The 18,919-nt window shown below is 33.1% G+C and overlaps 1 protein-coding gene across 6 annotated transcripts in view; it reads left to right on the top strand.

Moving 5' to 3' along the window:
* Positions 1-17,172, top strand: part of LOC106072420 (sorting nexin-14-like) — a 38,387-nt gene extending 21,215 nt beyond the window's left edge. For 2 of the 6 annotated variants that reach the window (XM_056021874.1, XM_056021870.1), the window contains 18 exons: positions 1,200-1,229; positions 2,816-2,845; positions 3,228-3,298; positions 6,433-6,494; positions 6,795-6,978; positions 7,957-7,990; positions 8,148-8,197; positions 9,416-9,516; positions 10,990-11,092; positions 11,230-11,261; positions 11,722-11,792; positions 12,800-12,854; positions 13,348-13,468; positions 14,310-14,474; positions 14,573-14,603; positions 15,207-15,271; positions 15,365-15,456; positions 15,657-17,172. In XM_056021874.1, coding sequence (XP_055877849.1) covers positions 1,200-1,229; positions 2,816-2,845; positions 3,228-3,298; positions 6,433-6,494; positions 6,795-6,978; positions 7,957-7,990; positions 8,148-8,197; positions 9,416-9,516; positions 10,990-11,092; positions 11,230-11,261; positions 11,722-11,792; positions 12,800-12,854; positions 13,348-13,468; positions 14,310-14,474; positions 14,573-14,603; positions 15,207-15,271; positions 15,365-15,456; positions 15,657-15,713 — 1,354 coding nt within the window. In that variant the 3' untranslated portion in view covers positions 15,714-17,172. The remainder of the gene's footprint in view (positions 1-1,199; positions 1,230-2,815; positions 2,846-3,227; positions 3,299-6,432; positions 6,495-6,794; positions 6,979-7,956; positions 7,991-8,147; positions 8,198-9,415; positions 9,517-10,989; positions 11,093-11,229; positions 11,262-11,721; positions 11,793-12,799; positions 12,855-13,347; positions 13,469-14,309; positions 14,475-14,572; positions 14,604-15,206; positions 15,272-15,364; positions 15,457-15,656) is intronic. The other 4 variants (XM_056021871.1, XM_056021873.1, XM_056021872.1 and 1 more) reach the window with 4 other exon arrangements.
* Positions 17,173-18,919: the final 1,747 nt, after the last annotated feature.

Genomic DNA, 18,919 nt, shown 5'->3' with positions numbered 1-18,919 from the left:
GAGTAAAATCGCTAAAATTAGAGACACTCAAGAAATAAGACGAAAAAATAAATTAGAAAAAATACATACAACATAGAATCATAACTTACAAATGCAAAAAAAAAACAAAAAAACTTTTAAAAAACTGAGAAAAAAATAAAGGCACATTTCTTATTCCTTATGCTGGGACAAACTTGTATTCATGCATCTACTTCCCTAGAGTTATCAGAGCAGAAATGGGTTGCTTGAATCAGGAAAACCACTGTACAACTAGATTAACACATGGAAAGGTGTAGGACAAAATTATCTTTTTTTGAAGGAACACCTGTAATTTATAAGATAGGTTTTGGAGTTTTTCCCCCTGATGTAAGTAAAACTATCATCCTCCTCTGTTGATAAAGATGATGTTATTCTGTAAGGGTAGTTCTCCGCTATGTTGATAAGAGATGATGTTATTCTGTAGGGGTAGTAGTTCTCTGCTATGTTAATAAGAGATGTAAGTAAAGCTATCTCCGTTTTCTATATTGATAAAGAGGAAATTATATTCTCTCTACTCTTGATAGAGATGCTAACAAATGTGCCTTATCACGTCTCAGATCATGTTGACCAACTGGCGTATTTCGCTGACCATTGGTCAGTCATATTGAATCATTTTGCTAGTTTTGATTTTGGATGCATGCTGGGAATGGGAAAAAATATTCTCAGATAAGACTTTTTGTCTTTAAAGAGAACCCAAAAGATAATGTTTTTGAAACATTTATTGTCGGTCTCATTATAGTGTCACTGAACTCCAACATAGATTAGGTTGCATGTCAGTGTCTTATGCACCCATTGATAACATTAGCTTTATTACCTGAGAGGACTTGGTAGCTAAGTTATCAGGCGTTCCTTTAGAAATGAAGATAATTATGTCAAAGCAGGATGGCAGGGAGGTGGCTGTGGGCTTGAGTTTGAAGGTTTGAGACCTAACCAACACAATGAGAACAGAGCGTATACCACCTAACCAGGCAGCTATAAATGTGTTATACAATACTGCATTATAATTAACAAAACAATTATGCTAATGAAATAATAAAGAAAAAACCTTTATCTAACCACATTACTAATCAATGTCACGTATCATATTTGTTTACATAATTTTGTTATTTTTTATTTGAAATAAAAGGAATCAATAATTTGGTTAAATATAATCTGCATATCTGTTCTTCTTCTCTTTTAAGTTTCTTTGGTGGTAAACTGAACAGTCTTAGGTAATGTTGACACTGTTTATGTTGCTCCATGTTTTGTTTCATTTCTTTCAGAGAATGACTCTTTTTTTTCTCATTCCTAGTTTTTATTTCCAGCAGACACCTGAATATTTTTAATGTTTTCACATTGTTTTAATAGTCATTTTATTCTTGAACTACTGACCTAATAACATTTGGCTTTGGGTTAGAAAAGATTACATTTTTGTTTAGCTGGAAGTACATAATGGAGGGAAATAATGAAGTTTCTCATTAGGACAATAGAAAATACATAATTATGATTCCAGGGTTTTTAAAAGGCTTAATCTTAAATATTTAAGCTTCTATTTTGACAACATAAATCTCTTAATGTACATATTTTGGGGTGTAAGCTTTGGCTATGACAACATTTTTTAAGGGGACAAAATTTTTTAAGGGGAAAATCTATGTAAAACTTTTTTTTAGTTGAATTAATTTATATATATATATATATATATGTATATATATATATATATATATATATATATATATATATATATATATGTATATATATATATATATGTATGTATATATATATATAAACAACACCTAGAAACATCCGATTGTAATATCTCTTAATATAGCTCAGTTCGACTACTTTCATTAGATGTCAGCAGTGTTGAAGTGTGTCTGTCCTTTGTGTTGTAACCCTAGCTTTCTTTGATGTTTCAAAACTAACGTTCGTTTCTCTAAACCTTTGGGTGTGATCACTGGATAATGTGTGTGTTGTCTTCTTTACTGTAACCATGAGTCTAAAAACTAACCCATTCAACGGAGCCAAAACTAATGGAAACTGGTGGTGTGAAATTTTCACGAGACATTTCGGTTTGAAAAAGATGTTGCTACATGTCATGTTCATGAATGCACGATAATGGAGAAACCTCTTTTTTTTTTCTAGAGCATAATTACGACATGAGAATAATGTCATATATAATTGATCATAGACTTATCATTTTATATGAAACCTTCATCTTGTAAAAAATTTAAAAATAAGCAATAGTTTTTTTGTAAAATTAAAATGTTTATAAATTACCAGAGCCCTGTAAGCTAGAGCGTTACTTAGAGATGTCCAACATTAAATTTCCATATTTACTTTCAAAGGTTGTCAATGGGGTTAAGCTCCCAATGTCTATAAAATACTCCTAATGGCATGCATCTCAAATAGCCTCTGACAACTAAGTCCAGCTCATTTACTTATAGACAAGTTTAATTTATACCACATCACAGGCATGCAGGAAAAATAAGAGGACATATTTTCTTTTATTCCTAAATGCAAGGTTATAAAATGGACACATTTGTGCTTTGGCCATTAGAAAACACAGTTCATATGCTTATATTCTTTTTATATATATTTGAAGTTAGTATTTAGTGTGTAGTTTATTGGTGTGCTTCCACAACCATTCATTAGAGTTTTTATCATGTCATTTTTTGTTCTCTGTTGGATTTGATATTGTTAATGTTAATCTCTGTAGGATTGATATTTTTTAAAGATCGCATAGATTTAGTTTGTAATCTTTCTATGTGGCTACAGCCCCTTCAAGTGTATAATATGTTTCTCTCACTAACCTACACAGATTCTACCTGTCACTTGTCAAATCTTTCATGTGAGAATGTTTTCTGATTCTTTTTATGGTTTCTCTTTATTTCTGTTGAAGAGTTGACTAACACAATCAATTCATGACTTTTAATTTGCACTTGGAAAATGTTGAGTATTACATTTAACATAATTTCAAAAGTTCTGTCTAGTTGTTTTTTTTTCTTCTTAATAACTAAACAATTTTTTTGCAATCTTGATTCAGAAAACATATTTCATCTAATGAAAATCTGAATGTTAAAACATATAAATGCTAAAAAGATCTTGTTTCTGTATACATACGAATCTAACTTGTTTTCAAGTTTATTGCCACCAAATGTATTGTGACCAATTTAAGCAAGTATATTTGTTTATGAATTCATGTCTAGTTTTGCTTTCATTTTTTTTTTCAGGCAAACTAAGAAAAAAGATTTCACATTAGCTCAGTTCGGAAATAAGCTGAAAGATGTTTTCAAGTCTGCAGGTAGTTTTGTAGTTAGCTTAAAGATTTTTTTTTAATCTGAAGGTAGATTTGTAGTTAGCTTAAAGATGTTTTCAAGTCTGCAGATAGTTTCTTATCTTCTTATCTTATATAATACAGACGTTACTTCAAAAAAGAAGATGATTACGTCCTACGCGTCATGCATTTAGTCATGCATATTAACCAATGACTTAAATTCTGCCAAGTCACTGGTTTTCCTGGCTAGCTCAGGCAACCCATTCCATGCTCTAATAGCACTAGGGAAGAAGGAGTATTTGTACAAATTTGTCCTAGCATATGGGACGAGGAATGTGCCTTTATCTTTGTGTCTTTCAGAGTATTTTATTAAATTTTGTTTTTGTATTTGAAGATTATGGTTCAGTGTTTTATGTATTATTGCTACTTTACTTTTGAGCCTTCTGTCCTGAAGGCTTTCTAAATTTAGTGATTTTACTAAAGGTGTTACTCTAGTCAAATGTGAATATTCGTTTGTTATGAATCGCACTGCTCTATTTTGTGTCTGTTCTAGTTTCTTAACGTTTTCTTGAGTTGAGGGGTCCCAAACAGAGGATGCATATTCTATTATTGGCCTAACCAAGGTTAAATAACATTTTAGTTTTATGTTCTTATTTGATTTATAGAAATTTCTTTTAATAAACCCTAATGCTTTGTTTGATTTTTTTGTAGTTTCATCAATATGTGGATTCCATGACAGTTTTTCATTTATTATAACACCTAGGTATTTTGCGTTTTTAATCTGTGTTACTGGTTTGCCATGAATAAGATAATTGGAATTAATTTGTTTTAGTTTTTTTGTTACTCTTAACAACTGACATTTTTCTGGGTGGAAAGACATGCTCCAATTTGATTCCCATTTCTGTAATTCATCTAATTCTCTTTGTAAAATATCTGTGTCTTGTGTTGTTTTTATTGTTCTATATATTATGCAATCGTCTACAAATAATCTGACTTTTGTTCCTGAAGTAATGCAATTTGGTAAATCATTTATGTAAATTAAAAATAGTAGTGGACCCAAGACTGTACCTTGAGGTACACCTGAGTTTACTGTTATCGGTGTTGATTTAGAGCCATTTATTATTACAGTTTGTTCTCTCCCTATCAGAAAGTCTTTAATCCACTGATGCAGTGGACCATTAACGCCGAAATATTTTAATTTTTTAAGCAAACTATGGTGGTGAACTTTGTCAAAAGCCTTAGAAAAATCTAGTAAGATAGCATCTATTTGTTCACTATTATCTAAACCTTTTGAAAAATCATCAATTAGTCCTATTAGTTGTGTTTCACATGATCTATATTTCCTAAAGCCATGTTGGTATGGTGTGAGGACATTATGTTTGTCTAAGTGGTTTATGATGTTGCTACATATTATGTGTTCTAGGATTTTACATGTGATGCTGGTAAGTGATACTGGTCTGTAGTTTCCTGGGTCAGATTTTTCTCCTTTTTTAAATAGGGGGGTGACATTAGCTTCTTTCCAGTCCTTTGGTACTCTGCCCTGGTTAAGTGAAGCCTGAAAGAGTATTTTGAACACTGGGGCTAGTTCATTACTTAGTTCTTTGAGTAATCTAGCTGGAATACCATCAGGTCCAGAAGCTTTATTTGGTTTGGTGTTGGCTAATAGTTTTTGAATTCCATTTTCTTGTACTACTATATCTTCTATGTTGTCTACTTGGTTCAAATTCAGTAATATGTCTTTGTCTCCTGGGGCTGAAAATGCTGATGCAAAGTATTTGTTTAGAATGTTTGCTTTAGTTTCATTATCATTATGTATTATGTTATGTTCATCTTTTAATGGCGCTACGCCTGTTGTTTCCATTTTCTTAGACTTAATGTATGACCATAGGTTTTTGTTGTTGTCTTTAGATATTACATTGTTTATGTATTCACTCTGCAGCTGTCTGCTTACTTTTTGGGTTAAGTGTTTAATTTTTATATACTTTTTGTAAACTCTTTCTGCATTAGTTTCTTTAAATTTTCTATAGAGGTTTTCCTTCTGTTTACAAAGCTTCTTTAGTCTATTATTAAACCAGCATTTATTTATTTTGTTTGATGTGTATTTAGTTGGTATTTGATTTTCTATAATGCTTTTAAGATGGTTTTTAATGAAATTCCAGAGGTCATCGACTGGTTAGTTAATGTCTTTTTCTAATAAGAATGTTTGTTGAAAGTTTAATGCAGCTTGGTGTAGTTGTGTTAGGTTACATTTATTCCAGAGTAAGATTTTTCTTTTGGGTTTTGTATTGGCTACTGCTTTTATCTGACTGTGTATTTTTATGATCTCATGGTCTGATAGACCAGGGATAATATCATAATCAACTACTAATCCAGGTCTGTTGGTTAAGAAGAGATCTAATGTGTTGTTTAATTTAGTTGGCTTTTTTTGTAGTTTTGTAGTTAGCTTAAAGATTTTTTTTTATCTGCAGGTAGATTTGTAGTTAACTGTGCTGGTCTAATACTCAACCATTATTTTTCTTTTGATTCTTGGAAAAATCGTGATTTTTAATTGTAAATGAATGTAGTGAATGTCCAGAGGCTATGTTCGAAAATCTGGGTATTTTTTTCCTCTGTTGTTGGGTAGACGGTGTTTTAGGGCTACCTCATCAGTAAGGTGTATCAGAGCTCTTTTGCATCTTTTGTTTGTTTTTTTTCTTTTTCTCTGTGTCAGTAGTTTGTTAGGATGGTCATCTTCCGACCTTCTGTATCTCTCAATAGCTTCTAATGCTGCTCTGTTAAGAGGTTCAATATTGGAGTCTATTCCACAGGCTGCTGTGGGAGTAGTTCTCATACCTCCGATGATTAGACGCAAGGCTTGGTTTTGGATTGTGTCTCATGATGATTGATAGGTTTTGCTGGGTGCTATTTGTATGGAAAGACAGTTATCCATGACAGATCTGACGTATCCAGTGAATAACTGTCTTAAGGTTTTTTATTTGGCTCCCCAGGATGTTCCTGTTAGGTGTTTTATTATGTTTGGTGCCTATTCTTGTAAATCTGCCATAAAATAGAGCGTATCAATCAACTTGTTCCATAGTTGGCTAGATAGTAAGTAGTCTAGTATTTTTATTTTCTTTTAAGCCTTTCCATTATAGAAATAAAACTTTTTTTTTTTACACCAGATGAAAGATTGTCAAATAACATCGAACCAGCTTTAGATGGGATGTCCTTAAATTCAGTTTCTGTAAGTCTGTGTTCAGTATCTGTTAGTCTGTGTTAGTATCTGTAAGTCTGTGTTCCGTATCTAAGTAAGTCTTTGTTCAGTATCTGTAAGTCTGTGTTAAGTATTTGTAAGTCTGTGTACAGTATCAGTATCTGTAAGTCTGTGTTCAGTATCTCTAAGTAAGTCTGTGTTCAGTTTCTGTATATAAGTCTCTGTACTCATTTAGCATAAAGTCACATAATTAACAATTTCACAAATTTTGTTCTTAATACTTTTTTTTTTTTTTACAAAGTACCATCATGTTTTGTTTTGTCTCAATAGCAGCCATCTGTATGTGTTGAAGAGGAACTTGAGGATTCAAGCTTAGACTGTGATCACTCCATGCATGACCTCAGCTCCTGGAGGGTTACTATACCCAGAATAGGTGCAAGGCCAGACCCAGAAAACCCTAGAAAACAGTATTTTGTTTTCATCATTGATATTAGGAGGCTAGATGTGGAGGAAGGTAAGATTAATGCATTATATATATATATATATATATATATATATATATATATATATATTATATATATCCGTTCCCAGCTACAGATTTTAGGTCTTCTAAGAGGGTGCGACACTATGTTAGACACTTAACCTTTCAGCCTCTGATTTATGCTTGTCTTTGATAAACATGGCTGCCTGGTCATGGGGTTTGCGAGCTGGACTGTCCTTCAGACTTATCGATGGTTCTAAGTTCAAGCCCTGTCCGCTGCCATCCCCCATCGTCCTGCAGGAGGTTTGGACTAGGAAGTAAATTATCTTCAACTGTGCGATAATCCAAAACATGTGAAACCTTTTTTTTTTTTACATATTTTGGTCATCACTTCAATTAGGGGCAAGGGAAGTACAGGAAAGGATTTCTTTATTGGTGGAATGATCTTGTGTGTTACTTCAAGGATCATCATCACTGTGGAGTCATGCTAGCCTTTTTTTCCCCCACCTTTATGGAAGATTTTCATGTCTTGCAAGCTTAGGTGGCTCTTGGGGCAATGGTTGGATTGAGGATTTTGTTGGGACAATGGTTGGATTGAGGATTTTGTTGGGGCAATGGTTGGATTGAGGATTTTGTTGGGGCAATGGTTGGATTGAGGATTTTGTTGGGGCAATGGTTGGATTGAGGATTTTGTTGGGACAATGGTTGGATTGAGGATTTTGTAGGGGCAATGGTTGGATTGAGGATTTTGTTGGGGCAATGGTTGGATTGAGGATTTTGTTGGGGCAATGGTTGGATTGAGGATTTTGTTGGGGCAATGGTTGGATTGAGGATTTTGTTGGGGCAATGGTTGGATTGAGGATTTTGTTGGGGCAATGGTTGGATTGAGGATTTTGACCTGTCTCCAGACTTATATATTTATTTTCCCAGATAGGCCATATATTAGATGCAGTGTAATTATCATTTGTTTAGCACAATATTGAATGATGTTTTTATTTGTGTTTTAATCAGGTGAAGAAAGAAAGCAGCAATGGACTGTGGCCAGGTTAGTTTTTTTATGTTGGTATTAATAACCTATTGATTATAAACATTTTCCTTTAATCTCATTCCATTCGTTACTTATTTGACCAGTACACAATTCTTTTTTTAACAGTCTTATCAATTTCATGTTTTTTTAAAGTTATTATCCTTTTTGTGTGCAGGAGATATGCAGAGTTTTATGTTCTGGAGCAGAAGTTGACAGAATTCCATGGTAGGTTTCTGATGGTCTTTAATGTTTTTAAATAAATACAATTACTCATGAATATGATCGACTAAATAAACACATTCTTATGCATAAGAAGTAATAATCTTTTTTTTTTTTTAAGGGTTGTTTTAAATAATACCCTGGTACTGTTAATTAGTAATACATTTGGCTAACATAATTAGGCTTTGTATGAATTCTGAACATTTGATAATGTGCAGTATTTCACGTGATCTTGCAAAACCCAGTTGTGATCTGCATATTTTGCCACATCTGATGTGGATTAAACGCTGCCTGAGTTAATCTTTATAGCACTTCCAAGAGGCACCTCTGTTACACTGTCCTCCTTCAAGCTCACTAATAAAGATCACCCTTGTCATGACCCATACAGGATAGGTGTCTGATCCAGTGTGATTGAGGTAAGTAGTTCTTCTACACTGTCCAGACTGGCCTATTTCTCTTGACAGTGATGCATCTTTGGACACTGTGCTGCCCAGGTACATGAAGTGGTCAACAAAATTAAGGAGGTGACCATGCGTATTGATTTTGGAAAGCTTAGTTCCATTTGTGGACCTGTGAAGCATGACTCCATTTTTATAGGGAAAGATAGATGTGACGAGGCAGCAGCATTAACAAACTCATTAACAGCAAGAAGGACGCAAACATCTGCGTAAAAAAAACTCAGTAACAATCATTTCTTTATTTTAAGTATGGGAGAGGGGAGCTGGATACACTCTCTACTGGTCTGGGAGAGGTGAGCTGGATACACTCTCTACTGGTCTGGGAGAGGTGAGCTGGATACACTCTCTACTGGTCTGGGAGAGGTGAGCTGGATACACTCTCTACTGGTCTGGGAGAGGTGAGCTGGATACACTCTCTACTGGTCTGGGAGAGGTGAGCTGGATACACTCTCTACTGGTCTGGGAGAGGTGAGCTGGATACACTTTCTACTGGTCTGGGAGAGGTGAGCTGGATACACTCTCTACTGGTCTGGGAGAACAGGCAATGTGGATTAGGCATTTACTAACATAATCACAGCATAAATAATCGCAATATCTTCGATTCCAACAATTAAGGATGAGGGCAGTGTTTCACATGACTACCCAAATCTAGTTGCGACCTGCATGTTTTTCCACAGCATAAATAGATAAATCAGAAGTATTTATATAAATTAATTTCTCAGGAAAGTATTTTGTAGAATTGAAGTGTGTAATGGCTCGTTTTCAGGTGAACTGTTAGAATGTCAACTTCCAGCCAAGAAATCTTTTGGAACAAACAAACATGATTTTACAGAAGGAAAAAAATCAGACTTTGAGAATTATTTACAGGTAGCTAGTAGTGTTATACTATTACCTTAGTTCTGAGAATTATTTACAGGTAGCTAGTGGTGTCATAGGACGTAATCATCTTCTTTTTTGAAGTAACGTCTTTATCATATAAGATAAGATTACCTTAGTTCTGAGAATTATTTACAGGTAGCTAGTAGTGTCATACTATTACCTTAGTTCTGAGAAACTATCTAGAAATATAATTATATATGCTACTATATAAATAAATAAATAACTATAAAAAAATCAAACAAAACATTAGCGTTTATTAAAAGAAATTTCTATAAATCAAATAAGAACATAAAACTAAAATGTTATTTAACCTTGGTTAGGCCAATAATAGAATATGCATCCCTGTTTGGGACCCCTCAACTCAGGAGGACATTAAGAAACTGGAGCAGACACAAAATAGAGCAGTGAGATTCATAACAAACGAATATTCACATTTGACTAGAGTAATACCTTTAGTAAAATCACTAAATTTAGAAAGCCTTCAGGACAGAAGACTGAAAAGTAAAGTAGCAATTATACATAAAACACTGAATCATAGTCTTCAAATACAAAAACAAAATTTAATAAAATATTCAGAAAGACACAAAGATAAAGGCACATTCCTCGTTCTATATGCTATGACAAATTTGTACCAATGCTCTTTCTTCCCTAGCGCTATTAGAGCATGGAATGTGTTGCCTGAGCTAGCCAGGGAAACCAGTGATTTGGCAGAATTTAGGTCATTGGTTAATATGCATGACTGAATGCATGATGCGTAGGACATAATCATCTTCTTTTTTGAAGTGGCGTCTGTATCATATAAGTTAAGAGGATGTCAAAGTAGCTATTGCAGGGGGATAGTCACAAGTCATCAGTCAATTTTCCATGTGGATTATTTAATATACTTCTCTACTATTGGATTATATCTCTATACCTGTATCTTTATTGTGTCTGTTTTAGTAACTCTATTCAAGTTTTATATTTTGGATTATTTATTTTGTTGATCTAAGTTAGAAGGCATTTAACTCATACGAAATATATTCCTCGCATTGTTTCTTCAGTGAATCCTAGTAGTGCTTTTTTATAAATTTAAAGGCACCTGTGAATCCAGATATGTCATATGAAAAAATACATCAATACATGTTGAGCTTTTCTTGTGTGAGAGTTAAAAAAAACTGCTATTAACTTCAGTTGAGGCCCTCAGTTCTCTACTACAAACACTGAATTAGTAGATAATATTTCCTAGCCCTAAACTGTAGCAATGACTGCGGGTTGAGTAGTGATTTGGTACTATTGTGCAGACAGTCTGAAGCACATTCCTATTGGCCAGACAGCAATTCTATGTTACATTATTACCATTATTATAGTTCAGTGGTGATAGATTTATTGCTGCTTTCTCTACTTTGAAAATCATTGAAAGTTAGTGCCCAGTTATTGTGACCAGTGCTACTAACAGTTCAAACAAATGGGGCTATGTTTCAGAAACTGCTGACCAAGCCACACTTAAGAAACAGTGAACTACTGTACCAGTTTCTGACTTCAGAGCATGAGTTCTCCACCAGCTTTTTACCTGGGATTAAATTAGGTATAACTTTTACAAACAAAAAACATTTCAATTAACAGTATAACTGCTAGATTGGATTATAAGTAGATAACGAATTATAGTCTATTGTATGTTGATACTAGAAATAATTGTTCATTTTTCTTGATTTTTTTTTTCAGGAAAATTTGTTAAAACAAAACTTGTTAAAGAGGTAATGAAAAAAATATTTAAAAATTGAATATTATTATAAAAAAATAAATAAAAATATTTGTATCAATGATTAATAATTTTTTTTTTGCAATCTATTTTTAAGTTGTTTTTTTTTTCTATGGGAGATTTCTACAAATAGAGACAAATCTATAAATTGCTCGTTTTTTTTGGGTGTGTTGATGAGCTATGTATTTTTAAAAATCAAGTTATTTTGTGTACTTCTGAGCACTGCCAACTCTAATTTCTAAGCTCTTACTTGTAGGACAAAGAAAATTTTTCCGACTTTGTATCAGTGATCTTTTAATATAGAGACGTTGACATTCTTTATTTTGTCTTGTATTTAATTGCTGTCTTATTATATTTTGTTGCTTCTCTCTTCCTATATTTTATTGCTTTAAGAGATTTCTTTTGAAATAGAAATGGGAACTAACTCAAGGATATTTTGCTATTTCCATCAACAGAAAGGACAGCATTTGGATGAGTTTTTGGTGACGTTTGCAACATCAACAGAAGCTTCAAAACCAAAGTCCAGGTAATTGATAACACTGGTCTACAGACACTTCAGTAAAGTCTTGAGACTTTTTAATTACAACAATCACATATACAGCTGGTCTTCAGGCACTTCAGTAAAGACAGGTCTTGAGACTTTTTCATAACAATAATCACAAATAAAACTGTCTACAGGCATTTTTAAGAATGCTCAAATAACGTGTGTTTTATAACTGAAAACATAAATCTACAGACATGTTAATAACACTATATTAAAGTTGATTTAATATCCTAGTAACATTTAGGCATTGTTGTGGCTCTTCGGCAGTGTCGATAAAATCAATTAAACAAACAGGAGGTAACCTTCAGAAACACTGACGAAAGGTCAACAATCGATAAATGGAGTTGAAGCTAGTATTAAACAATAAACACTTTTAATACTTAAGAAGGGATCCGTCTAATGTCCTCTGTTACTAGCCGTCTGTATACTGAAAAGCGTCTTGTTGATAGTGTAACTTAGAGCGTTCTTACTTTTTAACAAACTTTACTTCATCGTCCCTAAGTAAAACTTTCCCCCTCTGTTTGGGATCCCTCAACTAAAGAAATCAAAGAAACTAGAACAAATACAAATGAGATTTATAACTAACGAATATTTTAATTTGAATAGAGTACATACACCATTCCCTTTGGAATTCACTTAACTTAGAGACAGAAGAACAAAAATTAAAGTAGCTATAATACATAAGACACTGAACCATAACTTACAAATAGAAAAACAAAACCTAATAAAATACCCAGAAATACCCTACAAATACTCCTTCTTCCCTAGTGCCATTAGAGAATGGAATGGGTTACCTGAAACAGCCAGGAAAACCAACGACTTGGCAGAGTTTAAGTCATTGATTAACATGCATGACTAGATTGACACATGAAATGTGTAGGATGTAATTATCTTCTTTTTTGAAGTACTGGTAACATCTGTAATAGATAATAAGATAAGTCATTATATTCCCTTTGGAATTGTTTTTCACTGTTTCTTTATCTCCATAGCAAACTGTCCCGTCGTGGCTCAGATACTTCCCTCATGTCAACATCCAGTGACAAGGTAAAATTAAGTATTTGCATTTTTTTTTAATTTCAGTACAAAATCAGTTGACTTTTCTTTTTTTTTTTTCAAATTAATCTCAATTATCTTTCAGTTAGTGCTATTAATGTAAAATTTAGTCATTGAATCAAAATTAGAACTTGTAAGGCTATGACAGTTGTTTCTTGAAAAAAAACCTGTCATCAATGTCATTAAATTAATGGGATAACTCCACAGGTTTTAAAGTAATTATCTCATACCAAAAACTGTTTTAGAAAATAGTGTTGATAAATTTTGTAAGAAAAGTCTTTTATCTTGCATACTAATCACTTCTCGTAAATTTAAATTAATAATTAGTTTCCAGGATGTTTTCAATGTTTATGATGAGATTACATTGTTTTTTTTTTTACTCTTCCAATAAGTGTAATTACTTTAGAATACATAAAGTAGTTAAAGTATTTTTTAATTAGATTTATAATAGAATATTCGCCTTCATTGTTCATGTTCATTCCAGTTGTCAGGTACACACTTTGACAACAATATGAACTTTGGGTTCCAGCCACCCAGTTCAAAGCGAGATCTACCTCACCAGGTCAAGGACATTGATGGTGCCTTTGATTACCTTTTATTTTTATGTAAGTTTTGTTTACTGGTTTTGGGTTTGCTTATGTTTTTAAAGACTACTAGTATTTCACAGTCTTTCAATAGAAGCACTTAATAATCATCTAGTAGGATAGATATTTTCCAATTGAAATGGATAACTAAATTTCACAAACCAGTTGCCATTTAGGCATGGATTTAAAGACATCCATCTAGCTCTAATGGATATTTTTCTAGGGAACGTTTCTTGGATATTTATCTCTCCACATAAATTTGACATCCTCACTGTGGACTGTTAGGTCTTTTAAAGGCTTGGTCTTCGATTTTGAAGATTAAGGATGAGTGCAGTATCTCACATGACGATGCAAACCCAGTTGCAACCTGCATATCTTGAAACATGTAATACAGACATAGCCGTTGTCTGCTGGCGGTATATTTAAGTTTTCTTTTCCTCATCTGCGCCCTGTCTCTGTCAAGGTCTCTTCTTTGGGTCTATGTGTCGTGCGACTCTGTTGGTTCTGGTCTTTTAAAGTTAACATAAAAGTTTGTCTCTTAGGTCTGTCAGCACACTCAATGCCAATGACTCAGGCTTAAATTATTTAGTTCTTGTCACACACATGAGCTAGCCAGGAAAACCAGTGACTTGGCAGAATTTAAGTCTTTGGTTAATATGCATGACTGAATGCATGACGCGTAGGACGTAATCATCTTCTTTTTTTGAAGTAACGTCTGTATTATATAATAAGATATAAAATTGATTTTTTAAGCTTACTTTACATACATAAAATTGATCAATAACATAGGTATCTAGTCTTTGTTTAAAACTAATTTTAGTTATTTTTTTTCATCATGAAAATACAATGGTGTTTCTTTCAGTAAAAAATGTGTTCAGAGCTCCTGAGTGGTTCATGGGGCTGATGTTCAGCGCTAGAATTTTGTTGAAGGAGACTGTAGAGAACTATCTAGACTACCACATAGAATACAAGTTGAGTCAGGTGACTCAGGAACATAGACTTGTTGGATTGGTGAATTTGTTGAAAGGTAAAAGATATAAACATTGGATCATATATATAAATCACTTAGGTTATGTTCTGTTACAGTCTCTCATAAAACTGTAATTGTACAATTTTCTGTTTCAGAAATTCTTTTCTTTGATGATGACCCACCAAGGTAAAACTTTTTCCTGTAAAACATTGATTGTATCCTAATCAAAATATGTATGATAACTTTAATGTGGGATTTTTCTTTTTGAGTTTCACAGAAATACTTGTTGCATGTCTGAAGAAATGATTGATTGTAATCAGTAACAATGCTGTTTTTGAATAAAAGTGGTCGCAATAGAGAGTTTTTTAGTTGGCAATAAATATGTACAAGATTAAACAGAAATAACCTTCTCAAAAATGAATATATTAATAATATTAAGGCTTGTCTTCCTGTCCGAAGATCAATAATTCATGTTGCTTTACACATCTAGTTGTGATGTACATATCTTTTTCACATCTAACGCAGACATAACCATTGTTTGGCGGTGACCAATTTAAGTTCTCTTTTCACCATCTTGGCCTGTCTTCAGCAGTAGATTTCTACTGTATCCTGCTGCCTCTGTAAGAGATCTCCTGCTGACTCTTTTGGAAGCCACCAGGTGCTCTCGAGTTGAAGCAAGCTGGGGCCTAAGCTGGTCTTTTAATTTATTGCAGTGATGATAGCAATAACTGTTTGTCCCAAAACACTTTGTGTCTGTTTTGAGTTCTCTATGATGTTGTTTCATTACAGAAGTGATGAAGATAAGAGAATCAGATATGCTTCAGCTTACAAAGAGTTATTGGACTTTCTGCCAGGTAAATTAATAAGTGGCTTGTAATTTTAAGTATTACCTAGTTGTAATTTTATTTTGGCTTTGAATTTCAATATGTGTTTGACCCTTCTCCAAGATGTACTGCACACTGCCCTTGGCAACTCCAACACAAGAGAAGGCTGCGAACTGCTACTACAGATATTCCAGCAGCCAAAACTCAACAAACAGGTGAATATTTTAAGCATCATTTTATGTGCAAATTATATTTTCTCAACATTTTGCTGCAAAATATTATAAAATATAATTTTCCAAAATTATTTGCAGAATTTTAGCAACATTTTTAGGTTTTCAAGTGATCAAAGCATTAGATAATATTTTTTTTTATCACTTTATCATTTTTTTATTCTATACTTTTTTTTTCTGGACAGCTGAGTTATGTGCTCTTAGATATTGTAGTACAAGAACTGTTCCCAGAGCTCAAATAAAAATGGCGGCAAGCTGAGTTAAGATGGGAAAACTTTTACATTGAATAAAATGCTGGAAGCACACACACTTATGAAGTTGTGTATCTCTTAGTGAGCTGTGAATTCCTCATATAAATTCAATGAACTCTACTGTGACAACTGCAGCAAAGGCAACAGGATGGAGACTTAACTCTTAATCACCGGAGACAAACTTGATGCACTATATCATTCTTTCTAATTCTGCACACATTTTAATTTGTTCAAGGCTTATGTGTTTGTGGCTGTGTCATTGCAATTATAACGTATTGACTGATATTGTTAAGAAATCAAAGTTTTACTAAGTACATTCAAATTCATTGAATACTTTGCAAGTCTTTAAATACAGTAGGAGAAATTTTTTCCCATAAATTATTGATCAAATTATGCAAAGTTCTGGGTGATTTGGATCATATTTGATCCACTTGAGTAACAAAATGTTCAAGTGTTCTAAAAATATTTGTAGTGAAACGGATTCACAGAACCCAAACAACTGGGTCTGAAAAGTTGGAGATAAACCAAAGAAATAGTGAAACTGACTCTTTGGAAGACCAAGTTTTACAAAGATTCACAGGAATGTAATTCTAGTCTATAAGAGATATCTTACGGGATAACAAATCGTTACCAGTCTATAAAGTTGTACGGACATGTATGTGTGTGTTTGTGTGTGTATACGATAAATGCAAGAACACGGAGGGTGGATGCCCCATTTTTTTTTTTTTTTCCTTAGTTTATTTTCAATTTCTGATGTCATCAAATTTCATCTTTATTTATATTTCACAGATTTATTTTTCAAAGATTTTTACACACTTGTTCTATTTTAGTGACACCTAAACTTTTGTGAACTATTTATTACTATGGCTCTGTTGTTCCGTTGTGATCTATTATTTGCTACTGTTGCTTCGTGTCTTATTGCTACTTAGTCTAGACATTGATTCAATGCATTTGCCAGCCTGTGTTGATGTGTACATAATTGTTGTGATATTTCTTTTGAGTCAATTGTGTTCACACTGCCAATTTGGCCACAAACACAGCAATTTTCTGGCCAGTTTTCTAATTGCTTTTGTCATTGTATAATACTTTGTGAAGTTGTTGTTTTTTTTGGCTTGTCTTGGTCAATACATTTTAAGGATAAGGCTGTAAATAAGACATAAAAATATAATCCAATTAGTTAGTGACACAATTTATTTATTTTGTGATATATCTGTCTGAGATTTTAAATGATTTTAGTTCCTGCCCAATAGTTGCATTGTGGGTGTTCTAGTATGAGCGGGTTTATGTCAACAAATAATACTCGTGTATTCTTATTATTACATCAAAAACAAGACATCAGGGGGCATACACCTAAAAAAAATGAACAGATTTCTACATTTTTCCATTCGGATATTAATTTTGCTGTTGTTTTTTTTTAAGTGTGTCATTTAAGTATTTATTTGGGGGCGGGGGGGGGGGGGGGGGGGATGCCTAAAAGACATTTAGGGATATGAAAACTTAATCTTTTTTTTTTTTCAATTTTATTTTCCAGATATAGGTAATTCTTTATAGAAATTGTATTTTTTTTACGCAGACAATTTATTTTTAATTTCATAGGTGCCTTTCAGAAGGTCCTTTAAAATGGGAACAACTTGAGCAGGAATGCAAATAATTTGCTGACGTAATAAGGTTCTATCTCATCATATCCAAAACCATTCTGTTAACAAACTCATCTAAATGTTAAAAGATAATATTCTCAGCCCTGTTGATCTTCAAAACTGAGGGGGGAGGGGGGGGGGGGGAGATCATTTGTTGAAACACAGATTGGGTACTCGTACATTGCAATTAATATTTTGTAGAATTTGTATAAACTTGATGCACTTGAATATGTAGATTGTTACTGTAAGTATGTTTTCATCTCCTGTAACTGTTTGTGTCTATGAGAAAATATTTTTTCTTTCAAATCTGATTCACTTTGCGTTGAACCATAAAAAGGCTCACTGACTTGTGAAGCTCATCAGACAATGTACTAGTCAGATGTGTCTGTAACTCGGCCTTCAGTTTGATCACAGCGTTTGACTTCTCCTTATGTTGTATGAATAGAAGTCAACCCTCAACTCATGTTTGAAAGTGTCCAATCGTCTAGTTTGGAAAATGTCTGACCAAATCTTCAATAACATCGCTGATTATGTTCTTATGTACAACAATAGAAAAACCTAGCTGGTCTGGGTCCAACAAATAATTGTTTCTTGTGTATTTGTTCTCACTTCATATACAAGCCAAGGTTAGCTTGAAACAATCATTGAGAATCCTTTTTAGTCTAGTGTGTTTGAAGACCAAAGGAAAAACTTATAAATGTGTTTTTATTGCGTCTCCTAGTCAGCCTTCTTCAGTTGTGTAGAAACAAAAGAGCTAAGACTAAGACTGCTTTATTGATCCGTACGGAAATTTGTTGTGATTACAAGGACTTGTTTCTCATATAAAGACAACTAGATCAGGTTTCATAGAAAGTTATTTGGGTGGACAGTTCTTGTGGATCTATTTTTGTATCTGTTGTTGCTATTTTAACATTTAGCCTAATTAGTTTGTTGTTTTTTTTCTAACAGTTTTAAAACATTTGACTGAGACTTATAAAACTTAGTCAGATATTTTCATGGGAATTCAGCCCAACAAGGGGCAGTAAATCAACCTAATAAAGAATTTTCATAACCAAGTTTTAACACAGTTTGAGTTTTAAAACCCAAATTACATTTCAAATACATCTCTTTAAGCAATAAATGCAGAGACAATGTGGGATCATTATCAATGTAATGAAACAGAAAAACTTGGGAGTGATTTTGACAAAATAAGCAATTTTGAAAGATCTTTGTTGCCAACAAAATAATACAAATTACTTTGTGTTACAAGCTTAGGAATGTGTTTCTATGATGCTAAAAACATATCAGTATGTTTTTTTAAAATGCATAGCTTTTCAATGCTTCCTTATTCGGCAAATCGGATACGTCGTAAAGCTAGCTATTTATAGATTTGCTTCTACTTATGAAAATCCCCCATAGCACGAACAGTTTTAAGTTTAAGAATGAGATTTTTCTTCTTACATTAAGAGAAGTAATGTTTTTTTAGTCAAGTGTTTATATTTCAGAATGTTTCTTATGGCTTGCATTCATCATTAGACCTAAAGTGAGCACACTAGATTAGACTCTACATACTTGAAGAAT

The sequence above is a fragment of the Biomphalaria glabrata genome, chromosome 2, assembly GCF_947242115.1.
Source record: "Biomphalaria glabrata chromosome 2, xgBioGlab47.1, whole genome shotgun sequence".
NCBI classification, from domain to species: Eukaryota; Metazoa; Mollusca; class Gastropoda; family Planorbidae; genus Biomphalaria; species Biomphalaria glabrata.
This window is presented reverse-complemented; position numbering and strand designations above follow the sequence as displayed.